This window comes from Myodes glareolus, chromosome 24, assembly GCF_982192425.1.
Source record: "Myodes glareolus chromosome 24, mMyoGla1.1, whole genome shotgun sequence".
NCBI lineage: Eukaryota > Metazoa > Chordata > Mammalia > Rodentia > Cricetidae > Myodes > Myodes glareolus.
The window spans coordinates 29807311-29831980 of NC_142049.1; the positions used below are offsets into that span (position 1 = coordinate 29807311).

At 48.6% G+C, this 24670-nt stretch overlaps 2 protein-coding genes across 3 annotated transcripts in view; both read left to right on the forward strand.

Annotated features, from left to right (window-relative positions):
* Aldh1a3 (aldehyde dehydrogenase 1 family member A3) overlaps positions 1–19218 on the forward strand; it is a 35006-nt gene extending 15788 nt beyond the window's left edge. Inside the window, exons 7-13 of the mRNA XM_087901289.1 lie at positions 1194–1307; positions 2410–2512; positions 4445–4629; positions 8686–8850; positions 10550–10707; positions 12243–12317; positions 17350–19218. Of these exons, the coding sequence (XP_087757415.1) occupies positions 1194–1307; positions 2410–2512; positions 4445–4629; positions 8686–8850; positions 10550–10707; positions 12243–12317; positions 17350–17422 (873 nt within the window). The 3' untranslated portion in view covers positions 17423–19218. The remainder of the gene's footprint in view (positions 1–1193; positions 1308–2409; positions 2513–4444; positions 4630–8685; positions 8851–10549; positions 10708–12242; positions 12318–17349) is intronic.
* A 1852-nt stretch (positions 19219–21070) lies between these two features.
* The window catches only part of Lrrk1 (leucine rich repeat kinase 1), a 141904-nt gene continuing 138304 nt past the window's right edge, over positions 21071–24670 (forward strand). The window contains exon 1 of one of the 2 annotated variants that reach the window (XM_087901569.1): positions 21071–21190. The gene's annotated coding sequence lies outside the window, so the exon portion shown is untranslated. Of the gene's footprint in view, positions 21191–21804; positions 22183–24670 lie in introns of those variants that run through there. The other variant, XM_087901568.1, reaches the window with a different exon arrangement.

The following is a 24670-nucleotide window of genomic DNA, read 5'->3' on the forward strand; positions in this document are numbered from 1 at the left end:
TTCTCTATGAGCTCAGTGGGGCCAGCAAGGGGAAGGAGTTCTCATTTTACCTGGATGGGGGTGGGGCAGAGGAAGACCTGACACTGGCTTGGCAAGGGAATGGATGCCTTAGATGGTGGTGTGACCAAGGAACTGCTCCTTCCCTCAACACACACAGTCACATACACACATAGTCACACACACACATAGTCACACACACACAGTCATATAAACACAAGTCACATACACGCACAGTCACATACACACACAGTCACACACACAGTTACACACACACAGTCACATACACACACAGTCACATACACACAGTCACACACACACAGTCACACACACAGTCACATACACACACAGTCACATACACACAGCCACACACACACAGTCACACACACAGTCACATACACACACAGTCACACACAAATTCACACACAGTCACACACACAGTCACATACACACACAGTCACATACACACAGTCACACACACATTCACACACACACAGGCACACATAGTCACACACAAGTCACATATGCTCTCATATTCAAATAGTTACACAAACATGCACACACAAACTCACATATGATCTCTTACACATTGACAGGTGCACCCATTTACACACTCATAAGGTGCACCCATTTACACACTCATACTCATACATTCATACAAACACACACTCTCTCACAAATACACACGTTTTCACATTCCCATGCTCTTATACCCACACAAACACATACAGACACATTCTCACATATAAACATTCATGTTCACATGCAGACATACAAGCACACACACATATATGCACACTCATGCTTCCCAACACACACACACACACACACACACACACACACACACACACAATCTTATACAAGAGGACCACTGCCACCTAGTGGCATCCCTGAACCTTTGCCCCCTGAGCCCTGTAGGGTGAAAGGCTCATAGGGGAGAGGGTGATCAATTCACCTAAGTACCTTCAGGTTTGCATTCCCAGCTTGCAGCAGAGGATTAGGATGAGGGATGGGGAGGCGGGTGCGCTGCTGATGTAGGTGTGTCCTGGCCAGTGCATGGCCCAGCTTCCCTTTGAGGATGCTGCTCTGCTTGGGGACATCACAGGGCTACAACTCTCGCCACCCCTGCGGATGGGTCTGCAGCTGCAACCAACGCTGCCCATCTGATCCTTTGATGCTATTTCTGTTCCTCCCAGGTCGGGTTCCCTCCGGGTGTGGTGAACATCGTGCCAGGCTTTGGGCCCACAGTGGGAGCAGCAATCTCCTCTCACCCACAGATCAACAAGATAGCCTTCACGGGGTCCACGGAGGTGAGCTTCCTTTGTGAGCTTCCGGCAGCCACAACAACCGCTCTGTCCTCTGAGACCCACAGACATTTTCTTGAGAAGCTCAAATGCAATTGGCTTCTTCTATTCTAAATCTAACTATTAGTAAAATGTCACTGTTCCAGTCTCCAAGCTAAATAAATAGTTGTTAGAACTTGGAAGCCTTAAAAAAAATAAATGAGAGATAAGATAAAATAAAAATGTAAAACATCTGTATAGTAAACAATAGCATATCAATTACAGCTAAGAGATGATAAGCAAGCTGGTAGAAACCAGTTGTGTTGCCTGAAGCTTTCTAAATGTTTATATGTCCTTCATATGTGAAGAGCACCTAAAAATCAATGAAAAAGAAGGCAAGCAGGATGATGGGGAAAATAGACATCTCTAAACTATCTAGTCTGGCTAGAAGCCCCTCCCCGGCTCCTGTCTTTCCCCTGTAGCAGCCAGAGTGAACATCCTTAGAGACTCTAGTCAGAATTAAACCATAGCCTTTATCCACCATTCATCTGTGTGGCGTTAAACAGTCCTGGCACTGTGCACACTGAACAATTCAACTCTAAGTTGTGGGGTCTGCCCTGGACTCCTGGGTCTTTCCCAGCTCAGAAGTGCTTGGTGTCTAGTTACACTTGTTGCTAGGATGTGTCAGGAGGGGCATTTTAGGCCAGTGAACCTCTATCTGCGTACCCAGGGTACAGAGAGACCCTGTCACAGTGTGTGGGAGTGTTGTCCTGTGACACTATATCAGCTACCAATTCTCACTCCTCCTCCCAAGGTGGGCTCAGTCTCTGAGGGTTCTAGATTTGGCCACATGGCATCACCAAGGATGAGCCATCTTTGCTGTTTCCCTAACTTGACAGTCCCCCTCATCTCAGCATGACCTCCATAGCAAGCTGGCAGAGTCTTAGCTGTCACTCTTAGCAGGGTGACCAGCAGCAGTGGCCATCCTGGGGAACCGAGGCTGTGTGACAATATGATACTGAGGTGCTTCCCTGAGGCAGATGACCACGGTACCACCAGGCGTGCCTGCATCTGCTGGGGCCAAGTTCACCATGTCTAAGAGTTCACAAAATCTATTCTTACCCTGAAGGTTGGCAAGCTGGTTAAAGAGGCTGCCTCCCGGAGCAACCTGAAGCGGGTCACGCTGGAGCTGGGGGGCAAGAACCCGTGCATCGTGTGTGCCGACGCGGACTGTGAGTCACAGGGGCTGTAGCGCTTTCCTCACTTCCTGGTGTCTGTTCAGGACCCATGAAAAGAGGAGCAAGCACGCATAAGGAGATGTTTCCCTCATAAGACAGGTTGCCTGCTGTCCTTCTCAGACCCAGGCCTATGGAGGGCAAGCCTGTGGGTGGCCTACAGTTACTGCAGGGTATACCCCCTGAAGGCTAAGATCACCTTCCTGTACCTAAGAAAATAGAGGGAGATGTGAGGAGTCCAAAGGCCAGGTCCAGTCTCCTGCAGGGGCCCTTCTGGGCTAGGGAAGGAGGAGGCAGGCTCCCCATTCAGTTAGCTATTTTTCTGTCCTTCAAGTCAGTATCCCTGCAGTGTTAATACTTATGCTCTTGAACGAGTTGAAGTCTTTCTTCTTATGACTTGGGCCTGGTACAGCAGAGGACAGTCTTGCTGACCCTTCAGAACACACAACAGAAACAAGAATGGGGGTCATTCCTGTGTCCCTTCTTCCCTGGGAAAGTCACCTACATGGCAGCTGGGACACCAGCTAGTGTCTTACCAGAGCCCTGTGACACAATATTAAAATGTATGTTACTGTTGGCTGCTGTGTCCAGAAGAAGGCAGAGAGAAACACACGGGGCATCCATTCATCTGCTCGCTAGGTCACCTGATCTTAGGTCACCTCTCAGAAGGTGTGAGTCCTCAAAGGCCTTAGAACACCTAACCTTTTGAGAATAGCCTCCCCCGCTGTCCACTGGTGCCAGAAATCCCCGCCCACAGAGAACAAAGCCACTCCACACTCTGATAAGACTGGAATCGAAAATAGCCCTGAGAAATAATGACACAATTTCTCACTAAGATGTGAGGGAGTGGTAGCCGTTCCTTCCCCTGAAGCTGGTTTTCGGTGGGAGAGAAGAGGGAGGAAGGAAGCCAGGGAGACTGTGGAGAGGGATTGCCCAGCTCTTGCCCGAGCAATGTTGCTGCTGGAGTCACTTAGAGAGGTTTTATATGTTTCCTACTGGGGCTCATACATGGGGTTCCAAACTCCCATCCCAAAGAGCCAGAACTTTTTTGTGTCCTACCTTCTGTCCACTGGGTGAAGCTGAAGGGAACACCACAACAAAGCCCTGAAAGCAAGCTGGTTTTCCAGGGTCATGAAAACAGAGCCTGGGCCGGAGAGAGACGGCTCAGGGGGCAGAGCGCCCGACCGCTCCTCCCGAGGACCCGAGTTCGATGCCCAGCACCGCCTGTAGTTCCGTAGACCGTCAGTCAGCAATGCCCCCCAGTGGGCGGCCTGCAGAACAACCCGTGCACACACACAGTCTCCCACTGTCCACCGTAGATCCACCTAGAGTAGTAGGCAAAAACCAAAAACCAAAAAAAAAAAAAAAAACACAGAGCCTGCCCCCCTTCTCCTCCTGCCTCCTCCTCCAGGCACTGCCATCCCACAAAATTAAATCCTGACATAATGTCCAGGGTGTCACATGCCACTCTGCCACTTCGGTCATCCTTCCCAGCTCTCATGAGGGACAGGAAATGAACTGGTGTCTTGAGGAGAGGCATTTGAGCCTAGCCCCTGGCTCAGCTGCAGGGTGCAGCAAGGACAGGGAGCCTTGAGAGACTGTCCTATTACAACCCTGCTGGGGTACGGACAGGAAAGCTGGGGTAGGGGGTCCCACGGACAGATGAGCTGGAAGTGTTCCAATTCCGCCCTCCTTGGCATATTAATGGCGCTGAGAAGTCTTGCGTCTTGGACTTACTAAACTCAGACTTGATGGATCTAAAATCCTTTCTCCCTGTCCTCTCCTTTGGGAAGCGCTGAGAAAGAAAAATTAGTTTCTGAAATGCAGTCATCTGGGGCCTGTTTTCTTGTGGGGGCAATTAGAGTTCCAGCTGTCGCCCAGCCTGCAGTAACAACTTAATCGTTTCCTCTCGCCTCCCCTGGCCCCCAGTGGACTTGGCGGTGGAGTGCGCTCACCAAGGAGTGTTCTTCAACCAAGGCCAGTGCTGCACGGCTGCCTCCAGGGTGTTTGTGGAAGAGCAGGTCTACGGGGAGTTCGTGAGGAGGAGTGTGGAGTATGCCAAGAAGAGGCCAGTTGGAGACCCCTTCGATGCCAAAACGGAGCAGGGGCCCCAGGTAAACAACAAAAAAGCACATCTCCACGTGCAGTGCTCCTCTGGGGGCTGAGCTAGGCAGAAGTATGGCCTCAGGCAGGGTTCCCCCCGCAAGGAGAAGAACCAGCTTGCACTGTTACGTGGAAGCTGAAGAATTTGGTTTTGTCAGAAAATGGAGCTACAGTCATGGGAAAGAGGGAGGAGCCAATGGATCTGGGTCACAAGGCTATCTGTCCATACCCTGTAACCTTCTTTATATGGTGACCTTAAAACCCTAGGGATAGGTCACAGAGAGAGTTTCCTGAACCTTGAAGAAGAGGGGCACAGCCAGGGCAATGACTGACAAGTCTTGACTCAGGGCCCCTCAAGGCCATGTGCCTTACATCATGAGATAACCCCCAGGAACCAGAGGGCTGAGAAACTCTAGGGTTTGGACTATATACTGGACAATGGGAACAGGTTTCTACTGGCTTGGTTTGGGAAGCCTGGACAGGATGCAAACAGATGTAACCATGGAGTTTGATAACGTTTGTGAAGGGCACATCCTGTGTGGCTTTCTTGCTAATGGTAAGTGAAGCCAATGGAAGGATATTCAAGAGGGCAACCTGGCCATCCCTGCATTATTGCAACAGGACATGGTGGCGGTTCTTTGTTTTTTGCCAGACCCCTGCTTAACCCTGAGTGAGTTTCTAGCCATATCTATGACTTACCCACCATTGTCTATCCCAGAAGCTCATAGTTTACCATGGAGTCAGCACCAAATGTTTACACAGGAAACTCTGTGGCTTTGCTCCTCCCAGCCCTTAGTCTCCTCATCTTGGAAATGAGAGTAGTAGAGGGTGTCAGAGAGATGGCTCAGTGGTTAAGAGCACTGCTTGCTCTTCCAAAGGTCCTGAGTTCAATTCCCAGCAACCATATGGTGGTTCACAACCATCTAAAATGAGATCTAATGCCTTCTTGAGGAAAAGACCTCATCAACTTAGACCATGAAACCCAATATGGACAAGTTCAACAGAACCGCCATCTATGGACTGCCCACACAAGTTTCAGCATTACCAGGGAATAAATTTTATTTTAATTTCAGAGGGTGTCATATCACCATAATGTACCCAATGGAGGGAACAGATTTGTTCTTAGGGAGAAGCACTAACTGCCAGGGCTCTGACCTAGAAGGAACGTGCATCCCTGTGTGATTTCAGGACATCTCCGTCAGTTTCGCCTAGCCATCCTGAGCAGATACTGGGAAGAAGTGGAGGGAGATTTTCTGGCCAAGGTGATGCCAACCCTGACCCCAGTGCTCTGTACTCTGTGGCTCTGGTGTCCTGTGTCCCTGGCAGGGAAGAGGTGTACATACCTCATTCCCACCCTCAATCACAAATTCTGAAGTCCTGACGCAAGGTAGTCTGTGGCCTTGGTCCAAATATGGTCCCAAATTAGTAACAAATTCACAAGTTTTCATTTTAATCTGGAATGGAATAGGAGTTTTTTTCTCCTATCATTTCCTTCCTTTTCTTCCCAAGTCTCCAGTGCGGCATTTGGAGCCAGACACACAGGTTCTTCCCAGGAGTGGGTGTCCGTCCCACCTGCGCTCAGTCACGCAGACTTCCTTTGGAGCTCACTTAGCCTATCCAACCTGCACATTAGATTAGGATCCTGAGATGGTCTCTCTCCTTCCAAGACCTTTAAGGTTTTCCTCTGCAAGGATGTCCTGCTGCCTAAACACTCCTGTCTGTCTCAGGCCTGTGGAAGAGCTAGCTGACCTAGATCGGGGGCCAAGACTGGAGCCCGCTTGCTGGACCGCCCCATCATCTTTCGGGTTAGCTTGGCAGACGAGCAAGGAGGCCACCTGGCCTGCTCGGGATCTGGAGGCGTCCTCTGCAGAGCCAGCACAGCCGTAGTTGGTCCTGAGGGAGCCATCTTTTCCCACTTCTGGTGCTGCGCCCTGCCCTGTCATTTTACTTCCTGACAGATCTTTCTTCCTGTACTACAGGCAGCAGCTGACATTTCATGGATGACTATTAGATTTAAACGTGTTTATGAGAACTCATCGGGGGGAGTGAAGTTTGGGTGTGTAGGGGTTCTGACAGGGACCCATGCTGCCTACAGGGAAGACGGGATCTGTCAGTATAACAAAGTTCCAGCCAGCAAAGACCTGAGGCCTGACAAAGTCGCTCCAGTGAGCTAAGTTGGCCGGCCCCCTAGGAGGAGAGAGGTTTCAGAACATAAAGTACTTTTTTTTCACATTTAAAACGATGTTTTAAGTGGCATTATTTATTTAATTTTTATGTGTATTCATTTGTGTATATATGCGGGGACCAGAGGACACCTTGACAGGGACAGCTGTCTTTTTCTACTGTGTGGACCCCTTGCCGAGTCCAGCATTGTCCTCAAGTTGTCAGGCTTGATGGCCAGCACTGTTATTTGCTGAACATCTCAGCAGCCCCATCTGGAACTTTTAAGCCAAAATGTGGTTCACCCAGAGAAGCTGACGGGGCTTGGAACTCAGGTGTTTCGGTTTCTTTCCTTACTTTCTGTGGGTATGTCAGCCCGTGGCTCTAAACCCTAACTGTGTACAAAGGATTATAGTGTAGAGGTTCCCCCCGCCCACACCACCCCACCAACACCCGTTCTTACCTCTCCCCACCGTGGGGAGTCCCATGGTCTTTATTCCTAGACTATTCCTCCAGGGTTTCCTTACAGGTAGGCAAGCAAGTGTGATTATGCACTTGGATTTCTTCCCCATCTCGCCGTGGAAGAAGTTATGCTGGTACCACCATTGGATATTTGGTTCTTCTTTTATTGTCCCTTACACAGAAACTCAAAGAACTTTCTGTACTTGAAATGTGCCTGTTTACTTTTCATCCTTTTTCTATAGATACATTTTTATGGTATACCTGTGTGTGTTCGTATGTGTGTGCAGCCATGTTTACATTATGTGTGCAGGTACCATATGTTTGTGTGGAGGTCAGAAGTCAAGGTCAGGTTCTTTCTCTATCGCTGTCCACCATTTTTTTTGAGAGGATTATAGCTATGGGTCACCATGCCCCGATTTTCCCATGGATTCCAGAGATCTGAACTCAGGTTCTTAAGATTTGCCAACTGAGTTGTCTCCTCAGTCCTGAATTTTTCTTTCCTACTTAGTGTTACTAAAAGCCTCAGGAACAGTGTATTTGCTTAAATTCTATCTCTCTCAGCCTGGAAGGGAGGAAGCGGGGTCAACTGGATCATGATGGAGCATTTGGTTTTGAGGAAGAAAGCTAGGAACGAGGACAGAATGAGCATCTTCTATGCTGAGCCATCCCCAAGAGGGGTAGCCTTTTTGACAGATGGTTGAGTACTGTGTCCTGCGGCTGGGTGTCAATCTGTGGCTTGTCATATAGGGCATCTTGGAGTCAATGAGGAGGTAGTGGAAAGTAGACAGAACCTTTCTGAGTTTGCTTCCCTCCAGTCAAGAAGCAGCCCCATCCCCTGCTGTGAGGCTCATGCCACTGTTCCCAGGGATGCTGAGATGCAGACTCAATTACTCAGCTCTTGCCCCCTCCTCTGCACTATGATGGAATAATTCCAGTAGTACCCATCCCCCAATCTGTGGTGCACAGGTAAATATTGGCACCACCAAACTTAGCCTAAGTATATCCCAAACACTGTTTGGTGTATACTTAAACTAAAAGTGATCACGTGTTGTGTTTCTGATAGTCGCATTTACCTGGGCACCTTGTGTTTTTAACTTGTTAAATCCAGTAATCCTAGCAGAATGCCAAGACCCGAGGGAATACAACCATTTCAGAACCCATTAAATCCTTACACTTGACCTCTCAGCACAAGGAGGGGAACTAGACATGTGAGCAAGGCCTCAATCTGAAGGTGAGAACAGCCAATCTCTTTGTGGCCCCATGGTCCACAGAGCCCTGGTTTGTGCGTGGGAGGACTATCTGCCCACAAGGCTGTCTGTTCTCTGATCTAGGGCTTGACAAGGACACAGAGCAGAGGGCCCCTGATGGTGATGAAAGCCCTTGAAAATAAGACAACAGTTGCCTTCTGGGAGGAAGTGCCTCTAATTCCCTTCTGTGTTTTGCAGATTGATCAAAAGCAGTTTGACAAAATCCTCGAGCTGATTGAGAGTGGGAAGAAAGAAGGAGCCAAGCTAGAATGCGGGGGGTCAGCCATGGAGGACAGAGGGCTGTTCATCAAACCTACTGTCTTCTCAGATGTTACAGACAACATGAGGATTGCCAAAGAGGAGGTGGGTGCGGCTACGGCCAAAACTGGGGCCCCAGGGTTCCTTCAAAGAATTCTTCTGAGGCCCCAGGAGTCCCGGAAGTCTTTACAGGGTGGACAGTTTCATTTTTGGGTAGCCCTGCTGTCTTTTGGGGCTCTGATGTCTTTGGTGAGTCCCGAGACCTACAGCAGCTATAGTTGCTCCAGCCCCATTTCCTTCCTTGCTCATGGTCTCCAGGCAACAGCAGTTCATCTCCTTCCAACTCATGCACAGCCCGGGGCCAGCATCTCTCAGCCTTGTGGCTGTTACCAGTCACCAAACTATGGACTCAGAACCTGTGGTACTTCACACTCCTCAGACTGTCCTTAAACAACAAGAGTCCCTCAAGGAATGTGTTCCAGCTGTAATTCTTCTCGTTGACCTTTCTGCCACAGTTGGGGAGAATGGAGATTAAACAGACCCCCATGAAAGCGGAAATCTCCCCTTTGCCTCTCCATCCCAACGTTAGGCACATGGTGGCTGTTTCTGCACAGGCTCAAAAGGAGCAAGTTGGAGGTCAAGTGACTCGATTTTCAAGAACAGAAGAACAGCCATGTGGGGGGTGGGCATGGGCTTCCCTGTTAGGAGAGTATCCTTTTCTGGTTGTTTGTTTGTTTGTTTGTTTTTTGTTCTTGTTTGTTGTTTTTCGAGCCAGGGTTTCTCAGTAGCTATGGAGTCAGTCCTGGAACTTGCTCTGTATACCAGGTTGGCCTCAAACTCACAGAGATCTGCCTGCCTCTACCTCCCAAGTACTGACTGGGATTAAAGGTGTGTGCCACCATTGCCTGGCCTGGTACTTTCTCCTAGAGGTGTTGAAAGGTTTCTCACAGTTCTGTGGTGGTATTGAGCTCAGATCTTTTTTTTTTTCCCTTGTTTTTCGAGACAGGGTTTCTCTGTGTATCTTTGGAGCCTGTCCTGGAACTAGCTCTTGTAGACCAGGCTGACCTCTAACTCACAGAGATCCGCCTGCCTCTGCCTCCCGAGTGCTGGGATTAAAGGTGTGTGCCACCACGGCCCAGCATCAGAGCTCAGATCTTTATGCATCTCTTTTTAAAATTGTTCTTTCGCTGCTGTTGCTGTTTTGCATACTTCTTGATGAGACGTCCCGAGGAAGCTGAGAAGTCATTTCTAGAGTCGGCACACTGTCCTGGCGTGTAATTCCGGTCAGCAGTGAATCAATCCCAGGCTTCCTTCAGAATCTCTCTAAGTGGGCAGCCCTGTGCTGTTCCTCTCCCTCTCCTTTGCTCTGTGATCACTGGCCCCATCCTTCCCCTGGGACTCGCTACAGAAACAGTTTAAGTATCTCCATTAAGGTACAAAGACACCAGGGGAGCAGCACTCACCCACCTGTGGACACCCTTCTAGAGGACTTTGCAGAGTGCCAGCCAATGGTTCTCCTTCTGTACACCCTGCTGTGCAGGCTCTGAGACAGTTCTCAAAGACAGTGCTGGCATGGAGGGATCATAGATGCAACGCATATATTTTTGAATCTTCCATTTTTGTTCTATCTTAATTCCCTTCATTCAAATTTTAGCCATCACCCAATTACAGAGGTCTCGGGGGTTCTTGGTCCCAAGGGAAGGCACTCTGGAACTATGGGAAGGCATAAAAACTGGGTGCCTGATCAGGGCACACAATCCCCTCCACGCAGGTCTGCTATTACTCGTCCTGTAATTGATTACAGATTTTTGGACCAGTGCAGCCAATACTGAAGTTCAAAAACCTTGAAGAAGTGATCAAAAGAGCGAACAGCACTGACTATGGACTCACGGCAGCCGTGTTCACCAAAAACCTCGACAAAGCCCTGAAGCTGGCGTCTGCGCTGGAGTCGGGCACAGTCTGGTGAGCCACGCATGCGCGCTGGAGCATTTGTGTTACCTGAGCTGCAGGCTTGCTAGCTTCGTTTTCCTCCCATTAGTGGAGATTGCGGGATGTGCTCTCACTGTTTGAGTGACGTGGTGTTCACCTGTCACTCGTGTCCTGTGAAATGGGCACCCGATGGCCTCAAGTCCTTCATTTTTTACCCGGAGAAGTCAAGGCATAGAAAGAGACAGAATAATTTGTCCAGCATCACGCAACTAGCGCAGTTGGCCCTCGGGGTTTAACTGTAGAGCACTCATTCCTTACTGAGAGACCAAAGTCTATGGCCACTCATGCTGTAGGAATTCTTACAGCCAGTGGTTACCCGCCCACTGGGGCGTGGCCTCTTATACTATATATGCCGATGTAGAGCATGCCTTTGGCCTCCTTTTTGGCCTCTCTGTTTCGGTTGCAGATTTTGGTGTTTGATCTCCGTTTAAGCAGAGGACTCTGATTTGTGAGTCTACCCCTAGATAAATAGCCATCTATATTTCAATTCTGAGCTAGTGTGGGATTTTTTTTTAAGCGTCCTTCTCCATTTGGCACCCAACAGGCCCAAAGCAGTTTCTTTATTAACCAATGAAAGCAACACAAAGACAGAAGGACCTCCTACACCACACTCAGGCCTCTCATGTGTGCAGACAGCTTAGGAACATCCTCCAGCTTGATTGCTTATTTGCTATTATCTGTCTATCTATCTGTCTGTCCATCATCCATCTATCTATCTATCTATCTATCTATCTATCATCTATCTATCTATCTATCTATACCATACTGACCAAGGACCTGGAACATACTAGAAAGGTATTTTACCACTAAGATATACCTCATCCCCTCCTGCCTACTTCAAAATCATCCACATGCTTTGTGAGACCTAATACAGTACTGTGTTGGTATTTATTGTACACTATTGTTTAGAGAATATTGTCAAAGAGAAAAATATTTCTGCACGAGACCTTTGGGTGTGAAGTTGGTTGGTTCTGAATTGTTTGTTCTGAGGGTCCAGAATCTATGGTGATCAAGGGTCACGGGACATAGCTGAGGAGGCTTCAAAACCTGGACCGTTGAGCTGTCTCACCCGACCTCTATGATTTTGTCTCTGGTGGCTTCCAAAGGCAGAGTATAACTAACCTACTAAGGATGGACGCTTATCTCTGTTCCCTGATAATTCTGAAAATTTGGTACTCATGCCCATTTCTGGATAAATGGAGTGAGACTCAAAGGGACTGAATAAGCTTAGAGTCACAGACGTCGTCTAGAAAGCAGCGCTCTGAGGTCAGGCCTGATCATTTCACACTAACTCCTCCCTAGCTCTTTTCCTCCATATATTCCAGCTGTAGTTTCTAGCGGGGGAAAAAAGGAAACAGGAGTAAAGAGTGTAAGGTGTGTGCTGTGATCGAGTTATGGAAATTTTGCCCAAAGGCCACGCATTGGGTGGGCATCATTATGCCTCCAGTGTCTCAAGATGCAGGCAAGTGTTCTCCGGGTAACCAGAACTCCTTTCTCCCTTTCTCTAGGATCAACTGCTACAATGCGTTCTACACACAGGCTCCATTTGGTGGCTTCAAAATGTCTGGAAATGGCCGGGAACTGTAAGTGTTTCTGACCCCTCACCCTCCACTCTTCCATGGAGGCTAGTGGTCCTCGATGGAGGCTGCTCAGGATCTGTCCCTTCTCCTTCCCACCCTTGTCCCCACCCCGATCTCCAGAACCAGCCTGCAGCCTCAGCTTCATGCTCTGCCCAGTGCCATCATCCTAGGGACATCCTACAGTTCTTTGGCCTAAGATAGCAGGATGGGTGTGGGGGGTGGCGAATGTAAGCCTTAGCCTACATGTCTCCATTTTGATCTGAGAAAGCAGACTGGCTTGTTCAGGTTCCGAATCTGTCTGGCTTTGCTTCCAGAGCCTGCCACAAGCTTTGAAGTCATACTGTGGGTGACTCTAATTCCTTCTGGATACTTTATTTTGAGGGGCCGTGCTGTACCTCCATGGCCCCAGCAGAACATTCTGGGCCTGACACAAGTTCTTCTGTGTCTCTTTCCTGCCTAACCTCCTAAGATTAATGGATGGGCCGTCTTGCCTCTGGCCCAGGCCCAAAGCTGGGCAGAGTGTCCCTGGGTGGAGTCACTACATGCTGGCATCTCCCTCTGTTCTCCCTTACTGCTGTCCTGGGTTTTATTAGCCAGTGTGGACAAACATCCTGGTAGGCTCAATGATCCTGGGGAGCCATCTGTGATAACACCCCAAGGCTGTCCTTGGACCTTTCTGAGAGCTCATGTTCTCCCTTTTGTTTAAACAGTCCATGCCATTTATATACAAATGCTTTTCCTTCTACATGTCTGCCATTGTAGTCAGAACAGACCAGCCTGGGCCTTACCGAGCAGCTCTGCTTGTCGATTCTTGAGGCTGTTCCAATGGGTAGGGACTGGCTTCCACCAGCTCTTGACTGGTCTACAGAGAAATAGGGCCCCTTACTCCACCTCAGCTCTGCTCAGACTATCCTCGACTCATAAAAGATACTCAAGAACCATCTGCACACAGGAGCAAACACCACACAGTCTTCTGCGGTCCTTGATCCTGTGACTGGTTCTCCGGCAGTAATTTACTGATTCTTGGCCACAAAGACCCGTGGCAGGAGCTCGGTGCCCCATTGGCAGCCTGTTGGGTTTGCCATTTTGGAGCCTCTACTTCATGGCCTCTCAGAGGAGCCTTCCAGCCGAGCTTGGGAGGCCAGGGCTAGAGTCACCCGAGTTCCTTCCAGGCTCCTCCAATAGTAACAACGCTGGCGACAGCTGGCATTTGCTGAGCACAGATTCCAGAAACTTTTGTGAAAGACCCTGCACAGTCATCATGTTCTTGTGGAGACAGTCCATGAGAGGGGATTACAGCTTTCAGGGGACAAAACCTACCCAGGAGGCTAGCGGATCATAGGTGTTAAAAGTAGGGCTGGAGAAAGGGCTCAGCCGTTAAAGGTTAGGCTCACAACCAAAACGACAAGAGTTACAAATAACACCGACTGGCAACCTGGCCTTGGGCTTTCCATAGCTCAGAACTTGCTAAGCAGAGCCTACCTGTGTCTTATTGGTGGTTTTTTTTTTAATTTTGTTTGGGGAGATATTGTTCTGTTTTTTGCAGCACTGGAAAAGGTACTTAGGTCATCCAGCATATGAGGCAAGTTCGTTACCACTGAGCTGACCCCTGGCCCTAGGAGTCATCTCTGTCAGTCCCTTCAGGTGAAGCCATTGGAGCTCAAGGGGCCACTTGTCTCCTCTGGTTCTTTGTCTTCAGCCAGGCGGGTTGTGAGGACCAAGGAATCCAGCACCCTCACAGCCTTCCTTCTAGAGGCGGGGAGGCAGCAAGCACGCCAGGCCTCTAAGTGAAAGTCACTGGAAGGACACAGAGTGACTGCAGGGCACACGGGGAACACCTGCCTGGCCACTGCTACCCTAGAACCTCTGCAGGTGTCCAGCAGAGCTTACTTACCTGGGCCACTCATATCCTGGCTGGGGTCTATGATCCCTGCGCCTGCCACAGACTGACTTGCTAAGCTCACAGACCTTGGCCATGTTTTCTCTTGACAGCTGTGCCAGGGACTTCTTTGGCATACATTTTTCCAAAGGTTTTTTTTTTTTTTGATGAAGTATTTAAAAACCATTTGTAAGGAACCTGCAAACTGCTTTGAAAACAATTTCTATTTTCAGTTGTTTTGAATTAATGTCTCCTTGTCGTAACAAGTTCCCCTTTTCTATGCTGGAGCACCATAAGGTGGATTCCATGGTTTTCCCCAAACTGGTCACCCAGAGCTGGGCTGGTTACTGACTGCACATCTACTGGCCCCTCCAGGGTGTGTTTCTGGGCTGGACATGGAGGGAGCCTGAAAAATCGGTTCCTCTTGGTGCATTGCTTTCTGCTTCTTTGCTTTGCCGTGTAAGTAAGGCATCCGAGAGAGCCAACAAAAACTCATACAACAGAGATGCAGCGAGGCCAGACCTTTCTCCCTGACCCTTAGTTTCATTTGGTTTTGTTTTTATAAGTTAAAAGAAAATTTTAAATTTAAATTTTTAAGAAAATTTAATGGCAGAAACAAATAGAAACCTAAACCAAAACATCTGGAAAAAGCACTTGTTCTGGCCTGTCTTGTGTTGCTCTTCAAATTTGACCTTGAAACTCCCAGCTGAGTCTCTAAAGACGTCCTTGCTGACCACAGTTGGTCCAAGGGCATATTTCCAGCAGACCCTGTAGGCGAGAGGTGAGTGTGGTCCTACACTTTCGCAAAGGACATGATCTTTGAGCTCTTGGCGATTTTCCTCTTGAAATATTTGTTGGGCATCTTTACTACTCGAAGCTTCATGTTAGGTTCTGGGCATTTGTCAGTGAACTGTTATCAACCCTTGTCCCCAGCTATATTCTAGGGGGGTTATTAGGAGGAAGGCTGAGCTCCCAACTGGCTTTGGTGGCTGATGTCAAAAAGACTGGGTGAGGGGTTGAATGAGGACAGCAGCATCTTGAACCAGAACAACAGATGAGGAAATAGAAAGAAGAAGGAGGAATCCACAGCCCGTTTCCTGCGAGAATGTGCTGACACTTCAGAGCTGTTTGACACGAGCTAATTCGGGACGATTTCACCCCTCTTCTTTCCGAGATTGATAAACCGCCAGTACTTAGGATTTTTGCAAAGCAATACTATTTGCTCATTTGGAAAGTTTATGGTGCACTTTCTGTGGATATGCACAAACCCACTCATTCTCTCTGTTTAATGTGGAAGCAAGCTACCTTTTGTCCGTGAAGATGCATTTTGGATATGCCCCAGTCCTTTAGTGAAAGCCACCTAGAATGGGCACTGGTGTTATTTCCACAGGCCTTTATTATTATTATTATTATTATTATTATTATTATTATTATTATTATTATTATTATTACAAACCTTGTTTATAAGCTTCCTTGTATATAGTTACACACTTAGGGTGGTGGTTTTCAGAAGGAATCCCTAGAATTCAGTGTGCTCAGCCACATGAAAGTGTCTCTGTGTGATTCTACATGGCCTCAGGTGTGAGTGTCCCTTTCACGCTTATTGGAATTTGAATTTCTTTTTCTGCAAAAAGGCGTATGTCCTTCGTCGAGTTTTTCCATTTGGCGATTTGTGCTTTCCCTGTTGCTTTGTAAGAACACATAGTACATTAAAAACCGCACACCTTCTTAACGGTGACATTCCTCAGTCAGCACAGAGTGAGTGAATTCTCCCTAGTTGGTGGCATTCCCATGGCACAGCTGAATCCGTCTTGGGGATTCCAATCATCTTTACTCCACAGTCCTAAGCAATCATTGCTCTTACACTCAAGAAGGCATCAGAACCACCCAGGGAACTTACTAAACACAAACCCCTTGACCCCACTGAGGAGATTTCTGATCCCATCAATATATTAGGTTTTTTTTAATGGTACTGAAAAATCAGAGTCTTCAATGACTCCATCATATGTCACCAAGCTCGACAGGACAGGTGCAGCTCTCTCTGAGCTTAGATCGAGGTGTCTGCTAGGCCAGAGGCTATGAGGACTGGGTTTCCTTGCCTCATACTTGGCTCAGGGCCTCAGCCATCTTCCCAGCCACCCCGGTGGTATCTTTTTGTGTCTTGTTTCATTTTTGCTCAGGTCTCTTCTTCAATTCTTAAGAACCACTGGGCCACCCAAATGACCCAGAAAAGTCTCTGTTTCGAAGTTGATTGATTAACCATAAGAATTCCATCTCCAGCATTGGTTCCCCCTTGCTGGGCAACCTACCATGTGCTCCAGGACAGGGGAGCGAGATGTGGACACAGTTTATTCTTTTGCCTTCCCTGTTTTACCTGCCACAGTAGTGCTGGGTGAGGCCCCAGAATTTGCATTTCTAACACGTTCAGAAGTGATGCTGACGACACGGAGCTGAGAAGCTCACCTGCAGGTCTCAGAGGTGAGACAGGATTGTGATCTTTTAATACAGAGATGGCCTCTCCAGTTCTCCTGGGAAAACTCTTAGTCATTAGAGAAGGAACCATTCCAAAGATGCTAACCCGAGGGCCATCACATCCCTGTGTCTAGCCTAGACCAGTGTCTGTTCCCTTTCTTCTGCAGTCTGACCCAGCTCCTCTTACCGCTGTGCCCTTCAGAGCCAGATGTCCCTGTGGGCCCCGGGCTGCCTCCTCAGCATAGACATAGCTATTTCTCTCTCTTCAAGTTCTAAAAAAAATTACGACTTAAAACTGACACAACCTGTGCAGTTCTCACACCCCAGATTCCCCTCATCCACCTGCAAGGGCCCCTCTTCTGCAGCCACCTGCCTGACCCAGAGAACTGACCCTGGTTTATTCTGGTGTTCCCATCTCTCCTGGTCCAGGAGCAAACCCTAGCTCTTTTAAGGGCTTCAAAAGCACCATACACAGGAACTTAGCATTTAAACTCACTCTTTCAGCTCCCGACACTTACCAAGGACATCAGAGTGCCTACTGCCCCTACTCCGGCCGGGCAACGCATTGTGTCTTGTCCCACAAACCCCAGCACTCAAACTGTGCACCAGACAGCTGGGGCATTAGAAGAGTTTTCCCAGATCCATGAACTGACAGTGTGAACTGTCCCTTTTCTGTCTTCACAGAGGTGAATACGCCCTGGCTGAGTATACAGAAGTGAAAACGGTCACCATCAAACTGAATGACAAGAACCCCTGAGCAACAGACCTGTTTCTTCCTCCAAAGCGGGACAACTGTCTGTGGCAGCTCCAACTTGCCACAAGCAGAGAGCAGGACGACAGCGCTCATTTTCCCAGAACCTTCTCTTCTGGACACTCGGTCTACTAGCGTTTCCTGGTTTTGATTTTCCTCTCACACTCATGCTTTATGGACCAAACTGTGGGTGGCTGGATGTTACGTGTGAAGCTGCAGGCCTGCCTGGGGAGGAACTGGTCATCTCCAGCTGTGACTCTGCCTTTAGCCTAAGTGCAGGACACAGCAAAGACCTCCAGGGCTCTGTTAATACGAGATGGTCTCTGGAGTGTCCTGCAGTTATTTTAAATGCTTTGTTGACCCCAGGAGGAATGTGGAAAGAGCTTACTGCATGTGTGGCTCTCTCATGGGCTCCTCGGGGTCCCCTGTGCAGGGAACAAGTTCGTCCTCATCCTGAGGTTGAAGTGGGACTATTCACAAGCAAGGGTAGGTGTTGGTAGGAAAGGAGGTTCCCAGGGACCCAGTGCGGGCAGCTTAGGGGAAACATAAGCCAAGGAAAGACTTCAGAAGGCTTTGGTCTGTAGGGGTGCCGGTCCCGAGGGCTGCATACTAACACTGACGGTTGGATTCTTCTTGAAAACAACCCTGACATTGAAATGAGCAAATCAACATCCCAAAGAGTTTGCCCTGTAGTTCTGAGATGGTCAGCCATCCCGAAGGTCCTTCTCTGGCAGAGAGCATCCTTAGAGTCACCTTTGCCACTGATAGCCCATTTTAGAGCTACCCTAGCTGAGCAAACCTAGGCAGTTGAGCCGCACATTTGACACACTCAGAGCCATTGTTCACTTTGGCAAATTACCCGTTTCTACCACATTCGGTGATGGGTGCACCCGCTCCCTGTTTCTTTTCTCCAGCTCTGTTACCCGTTTTAGATCAGTAAAGTGTACACCGAGAGACAGCTGCCACTGAACAGCTCCGTAGCTGTAAAATCCTGTTTGGGTTTTCATTTCTGATTGATTAGCTAATGACACCCGAATCCCATAAGGGACGCGGTCACCAACCAAGTGACCTGGATATTTCCTTCACATTATGACATTTTTTTTCCTCTTTGATGTATCCATGTGATCTGCAAATTTCATAGGTTAGCTTAGAAAACTAAAGCCGTTCTCAGAATGCTCTAAGAATAGAACCGATTGGGTTGACTGCTGTTTGGGTACTTTAGCTGTCAGTAACTCACACCTCTCTAATTGGCTGTGATGCTTACACTTAAGGATTTAAGTTGGACTGAGCAACAGCGAAAACAAAGCCTCATACCAGAGCAGTATGTGCATCAAGACTATGATGCATGAACTGGGGCTCTCAGCCCTGTCAGAGACAAGCAATATTCCACTCACCTTCTTTCCCCCCTCAGCACTTACACTACCAGTAACTGATTAAACCGGGATTTGGCCTCATACACTGACCTTTCAGCATCTCAATAACTCTAGGCACTACCCATTCACCATAGTACATTAGAGGGCTGCTAGTCCTCCATTGTACAATAATGCCTTTAATATGAAATGTTACATTATTTATAATTGGTATCATTAATGTATCTTTTTATAGCTGTAAGTACACAGAGGTAGTATATTTAACCTTCTGTAATATACTGTATTTAGAAATGAAAATCTATATAATGTTAGATTTCACTTCTTTAAGGTTGACCCCTGTGGTATGGTTTTTAAATTGATTGGACTGGGAATTCTGATCCTAACTTCAGATCATGTTCAGCAATGACAAAATAAAATTGGACATTTGAGAAACAGTCTTTTTTTTTCCACTGAAGGAGTAACCCCTTTTGAGTTATGTGGCAGAATCTTCTTTCCGAGACTTATATACTGTGGCTTTTGGTAAGCAATGGTAATGGCGGTCAAACTTGTACTCCTTCAGTCAGTGACACACAGGCCTTCTTCTACCTGATGGTAATGTCCTTTCCTGTAGTCTTGAGTGTTGAACAGCCCTGTGCCTTACAGGCTAAGTGTAAGGTGCTTTCTATGCTGCCCAAGTCCCTTTTAATCACAAACCAATCTTCATTGACTGAGTACAGAAAATGAGGATTTAGGGAAAACATTTTGACCCCAAATAGTGACCATGTTTTGTTTGTTTGTTTTTTTAGTTTTGGTTTTTTTGGTGTGTGTGTGTGTGTGTGTGTGTGTGTGTGTGACTTTTCTCTGTGATGATCCAAGGGTGTGGACCTAACTTAGCTGAAGTTCTTAAGGCTTCTAATTGCCAAGAAATGTCAGTCGCCTGGCTCTGACCTGACATTGATGCTGGAGCAAAAACCTTCACCGAACTTGGGTAGGTCTGGAAAGATCAAGCTGTCCAAAGTCCAGGTGACTGACATGTGTGAGAAGGCCCACCCCCTTTAAAATGGCCCAGGGGAGCTTGGACTTTTTCTGTCTTCTCGGACCTCTGCTAACATGCACTAGTGTGTGTGCTACTGTACTTATGGTCGTTTGGGCTTTCGGCCAAACGTGAAGAGATGGTGTAAAAATCACACTTCCTGTCGTTTGACGAAGTAGGGCATGACTGCCTGAAGAGAGCCGCTCTAGAGACAATAGGTGGAATGGCTATGTTTGAATATGTGTGTAAAGGTGTGCAGGGGCATGTATATGTGCAGCTGTATGGCTGGGGTTGGGTGTGTTCACTAAAAGAAGACATTTTGGGATGCCCTAGCTTCACCTTTGGTGGGTGGCGACTTTCTTTCTTTTCTTTGCGTTTCTTTCTTGCTTTGTTGTTGTTGTTGTTGTTGTTGTTTGAGACAGGGTTTCTCTTTGTAGCCCTGGCTGTCCTGGAACTAGCTCTTGTAGACCAGGCTGGCCTCGAACTCACCAAGATCCGCCTGCCTCTGCCTCCTGAGTACTGGGATTAAAGGCCTGCGTCACCACCACCCAGCTGGGCAGCTACTTTCTAATGTCCACTCCTCACTAGAGTCTATGCAACAACAACTTGCACTTGCAAGTGGAGATTGGGGGTAGTGGTGTTTAAATCCTTGTTGGGGATATCAGAAGAAATCGAGGATCTGACTGAGTAAAGACACACATCAAAAGACAGAAAGAACAGTAAGCCTCGGTAGGCTGTTCGTTCTGAGAAGTAAGTGGTTGGATCGACCTCTGACCATGGTCTACCAGCTGAAGCCCGTTGGAGACGGCCATTCCAACCTCAGGGTTCTGAAAATCTGGGTGGAATGCGGGCCAAAACATGGGTCTGCGGGAATGAAAAAGAAGGGAAAAGGAATCTTAACTGTGAGGCAGTAAAGTCTCCTTTGCAAGCTTGGGACTAACGCACGCCTTCTGGGTAAAGGTGAATGCTGGGATCAGGCCATACATGTGTCGAATGTTCCAGATGATTTTCTACACTGGGCGTTTTTCCTAACCTATTTCCAACCTTGTTTAAAGCGGAAATTTTCTTGCCACAGTAAGTATTGGCAGCCAAGTGTCTGTCCTCGTGTCTGTCCTGCCACTAGGCATGGATTTCCTCCTAGTAACGCTAGGTGGCATCGATGTATGCTCTGAACTCGACACCAAACCCGGGCTCATTCAAACTGCTGACGCCACGCCTTGCAAACTCTTAGGGACTTTTCGGGAGCAGTCATACTGCTGCCCTTGCTAATTGGTCTGAGAACCTCGGTGGTGAGGACAGGAGTGCAGAACTGCGCCTCCTTTTTCAGTTCAATGGAGGGAAAACAGAGCATAGGAGAGCCGCAAGAGTTTCCCTGACGAACACCGCTCCTAGGTAAACACTTGCGCTGCTCCTCACGTATCTCAGGCGGCCCACAGCTGCTCAGATTCTGTGAACTGGCAGAGAGAATTCTGGCGATCTGTCTATGCGCTTTGTGTGTGGTCTCGGGAATATTCCTTGTTACCTTACCGCGGGAATGTCTAGGTACGGAACTGCTTTTCGGCAGAGGACTCTCCTCTCTGAGGGAAAAAATCAGAGGCGCATGGGAAGCCTGACGGCAGCTTAGACATGAGAGTTTAGCCTGAGTTTGGTTATTCTCCCCAGTGGTATCAGCTGGCACAACATTGCACCATGGTTTAGACCTTATCAAAATCAACCAGGCAATGGGCCTGTAGTCCCAGATATTCCAGAGGCCAAAAATCTGAAAAGATTCATCAACTAGTGATATCTTTGCAAATGTTCATAATTAATTTAGCGAACTAGTGGTGAAAAGGTACAGTTTACAGAACATCAACGTTTAAAAAGCAGTACTGCTCACTAAAGACCTGCACACACATTATTATCCTCGTCCTTCTATATTTACAGCTAGAGTATATGGCCAACATACAAGATAGAAATCAATCATTTACTAGAGCAGAGTCTTAAAGGCTTCCTTCCTTAAAGGCTGAGCAGAGACCGGAGCAGTACTGTGTCTGTCCCCAGGGAAGACAGCAGGGCATCCGAACTTGGAGAAGACCCTACAAAGTCCCAGAGCCCTAGCGTCTACCAAAGCGCGAGCAATGAGCTTGGTCACCGACATCTAGCAGCTAGGAAAACCGAGGCAGGCCATCCGAGGGTCCGCGTCCCCATCTGCTGAGGCCGTGGGCAGCGGACCCTCTGGCGCGGCCCTGCTTCCGCGCCACCCGCCCTCTCCGCCCGCCAGGCGGCCGCAGGATTGAGGAAGTGTGTCTGGCGGCCAGAGCCTCGCAGGGCAGAGCACGGTAGGACCCGCAGGCCCTGGCCCGCTGATGTCGCCCGCCCTCAGCGCCCCGACCCCACCGCTGCAGGTAAGTGCTGCTCGGACCCTCACCCTGCCCTTCAGTCGGGGGCACGACTGAAGCCAGCGGCTGGACAGCAAAGCTTCGCGCGTGCCTCCCGGACCCATACTCGGCTCCCCCCCCCCACCGTGCAACCGCGGCCGCCTGCCCCGCGCCCTGCGTCCCGCGACACAACCCCCGCGCCTTGTTCCCCAGGCCGGCACCCCGCACCCCTAGCTGCCGCGTGCTCCGGACCCCGGCCTGTGCCCGAGAGGTCGCAGGTCACAGCTCTGGAGGCTCCTGGATCTCGGGGCGACCCGGGTCTCCTCGCTGCTTCTCAGACCGCGCCGCGACCCCTTGTCCTTTGAAGAGTTAAGCGGGTGCGATTCTGGAGCACCGGAGCCTGGGGGGACCCCGAAATCCCGCGCGGGACCGGAGCGGAATGGGGGCGGGGAGCAGAGTTCAGAAACAAAACTAGGAAACACCAGGGCGGCTAGAAAGTTCTTTTGCGTTTGAAGAAAGCCTGACTTTGAACAGAGAGCGGGGATCTGAGCGTGTGTGCGCGTGGGGGTGCGTGAGCGCCAGTGGCGGGAGGCGACCGCCCAGCAGGCTCTCCACGCTCTGGGCACCGGGGTGGCGCGGGGTGGCGCGGGGTGGCCTGGAGGTTTTCCCCTCCTCCACTCCTGGGGCGCGCTTCTGGACCAGTGGTCGCCTCTCTGTGGCTACTGAGAAAAACTCTTGCTTGAGCCGGCTGTGTTCCCCAGTGCAGAGGAGGGCAGAATCCTAGAAGGGCAAGGGGTGACCATAAAGAGAGCGATGGAGAAGTTCTAAGGATGCCAATAGTCAGTTCGAGGCCATTAAAATTTTCTCTTGCATGCGCCCACCTCTGCAAGGACTGGAGCAGGCCAAAACAAGTCATAAGAGTTATGTTCTTAGCAAATGCTCACCAAATACCCTGTTTTTAATGAGTTGGACACTCACACAGCAGTATTAAAGGAGTCACAATATGCACATTTGAAAATCTTTAGCATTCAACTAAATTGGTTTTCAACTAATAATTTGGTTTTCATTGTCTTCGCTCACAGTCCAGAAAAAAATAGCTTACCAACACTTAATTTGTCCTAAAGGAAGCTTTAGGGCCAGCCAACTTTTCCTCCACCCAGACCTCTGCATCTCCTTGATAGCTTAGATAAATTTTAACAACAACAACAACAACAACAATAACAATAGTAAACCAGCTGGGGAGATGGCTCAGTGTGTAAGGCACTTGCTGGTCAAGTGTAAGGATCCGAATTCAAATTCAGAATCCGCATAGAGCCAGATGTGGTCAAGACTGTAATGCCAGCATAGGAGGTGCAAGCAGACTTCCCGGAAGCTCATTGGCCAGCTAGCTTGATATGGGCAGCAGTAAAGAAGAAACTGGGAGTCTCAAACATGGTGTAAAGCAAAGACCAACACCAAAGATTGTCCTATGAGCACAACACACACACATCACACACACTAACATACAACACAACACCAATATACACACACCACACCCACACATCACACCCACACACCACACCAACACCACACACATCAACACACACCACCACACACACACACACAACACACACACCAACATGTACTCACAACACACACTACACAACACAGACACAGAGCACACATATGCACACAGCACACCACAGACACCACATACTTACACACCACGTATACACTACACACATCAACATACACCATCACACACTCTACACACCACACACACAGAACACACACATGCATACATACCACACAGATACTACAAACACACCACATACACACACATACACAGAGAGAGAGGAAAGAGAGAATTAAAAATAAGAACCCTAGAAAGTCTTATCATCTCTGAGTCCAGTCTACTGTCTTGTTGGCTCCATCCCCCAAAAGTATCCTGGTCTGTCTTCTTCTCACGGCCTCCTCCGTAGTGGAAATTGCTGCTGCCTCTGCTATATATGATCACAGTCCTCCTCTCTCTGCTCTAGCTGGGGCATAGTGATATAGTAGATATACATTCTTTGTTTTAGTAGTCTTTAAAATTATTTATACAATATATTTGCCATATTATTTCTCTCACCCAACTCCTCCCATATACGTCTCTGCTTTATATTATTTTGTATCAAAACCCAAACAAAACACCAAATTAAGCAAGCCAACCAACCAACCAAATAAACAAAAAGCACACACAAAAAACATGGAGTCTGCTTTGGGTTGATCAACAACTTCTGGGTGTAGGGCCTGCCTTGGAGTGTGGCCGAAAATTGATTTTCTCTGTCCTAGCAGGTATGACAACTACAAATAGCTTCTTGGTTGGGAGGTAGGACTTGGTGCCCACTTCCTCTTCTCAGGGCTGGGATTTTTGCCTGGGTTGCACCTGTGCGGGCCCTGTGCATCCTTCCACAGTCTCCTGTGAGCCTCAGCCCTGTTGTGTTTCAACAATGCTGTTTCCTTGGGGTCATCTACTACCTCTCTCTGTTACAAT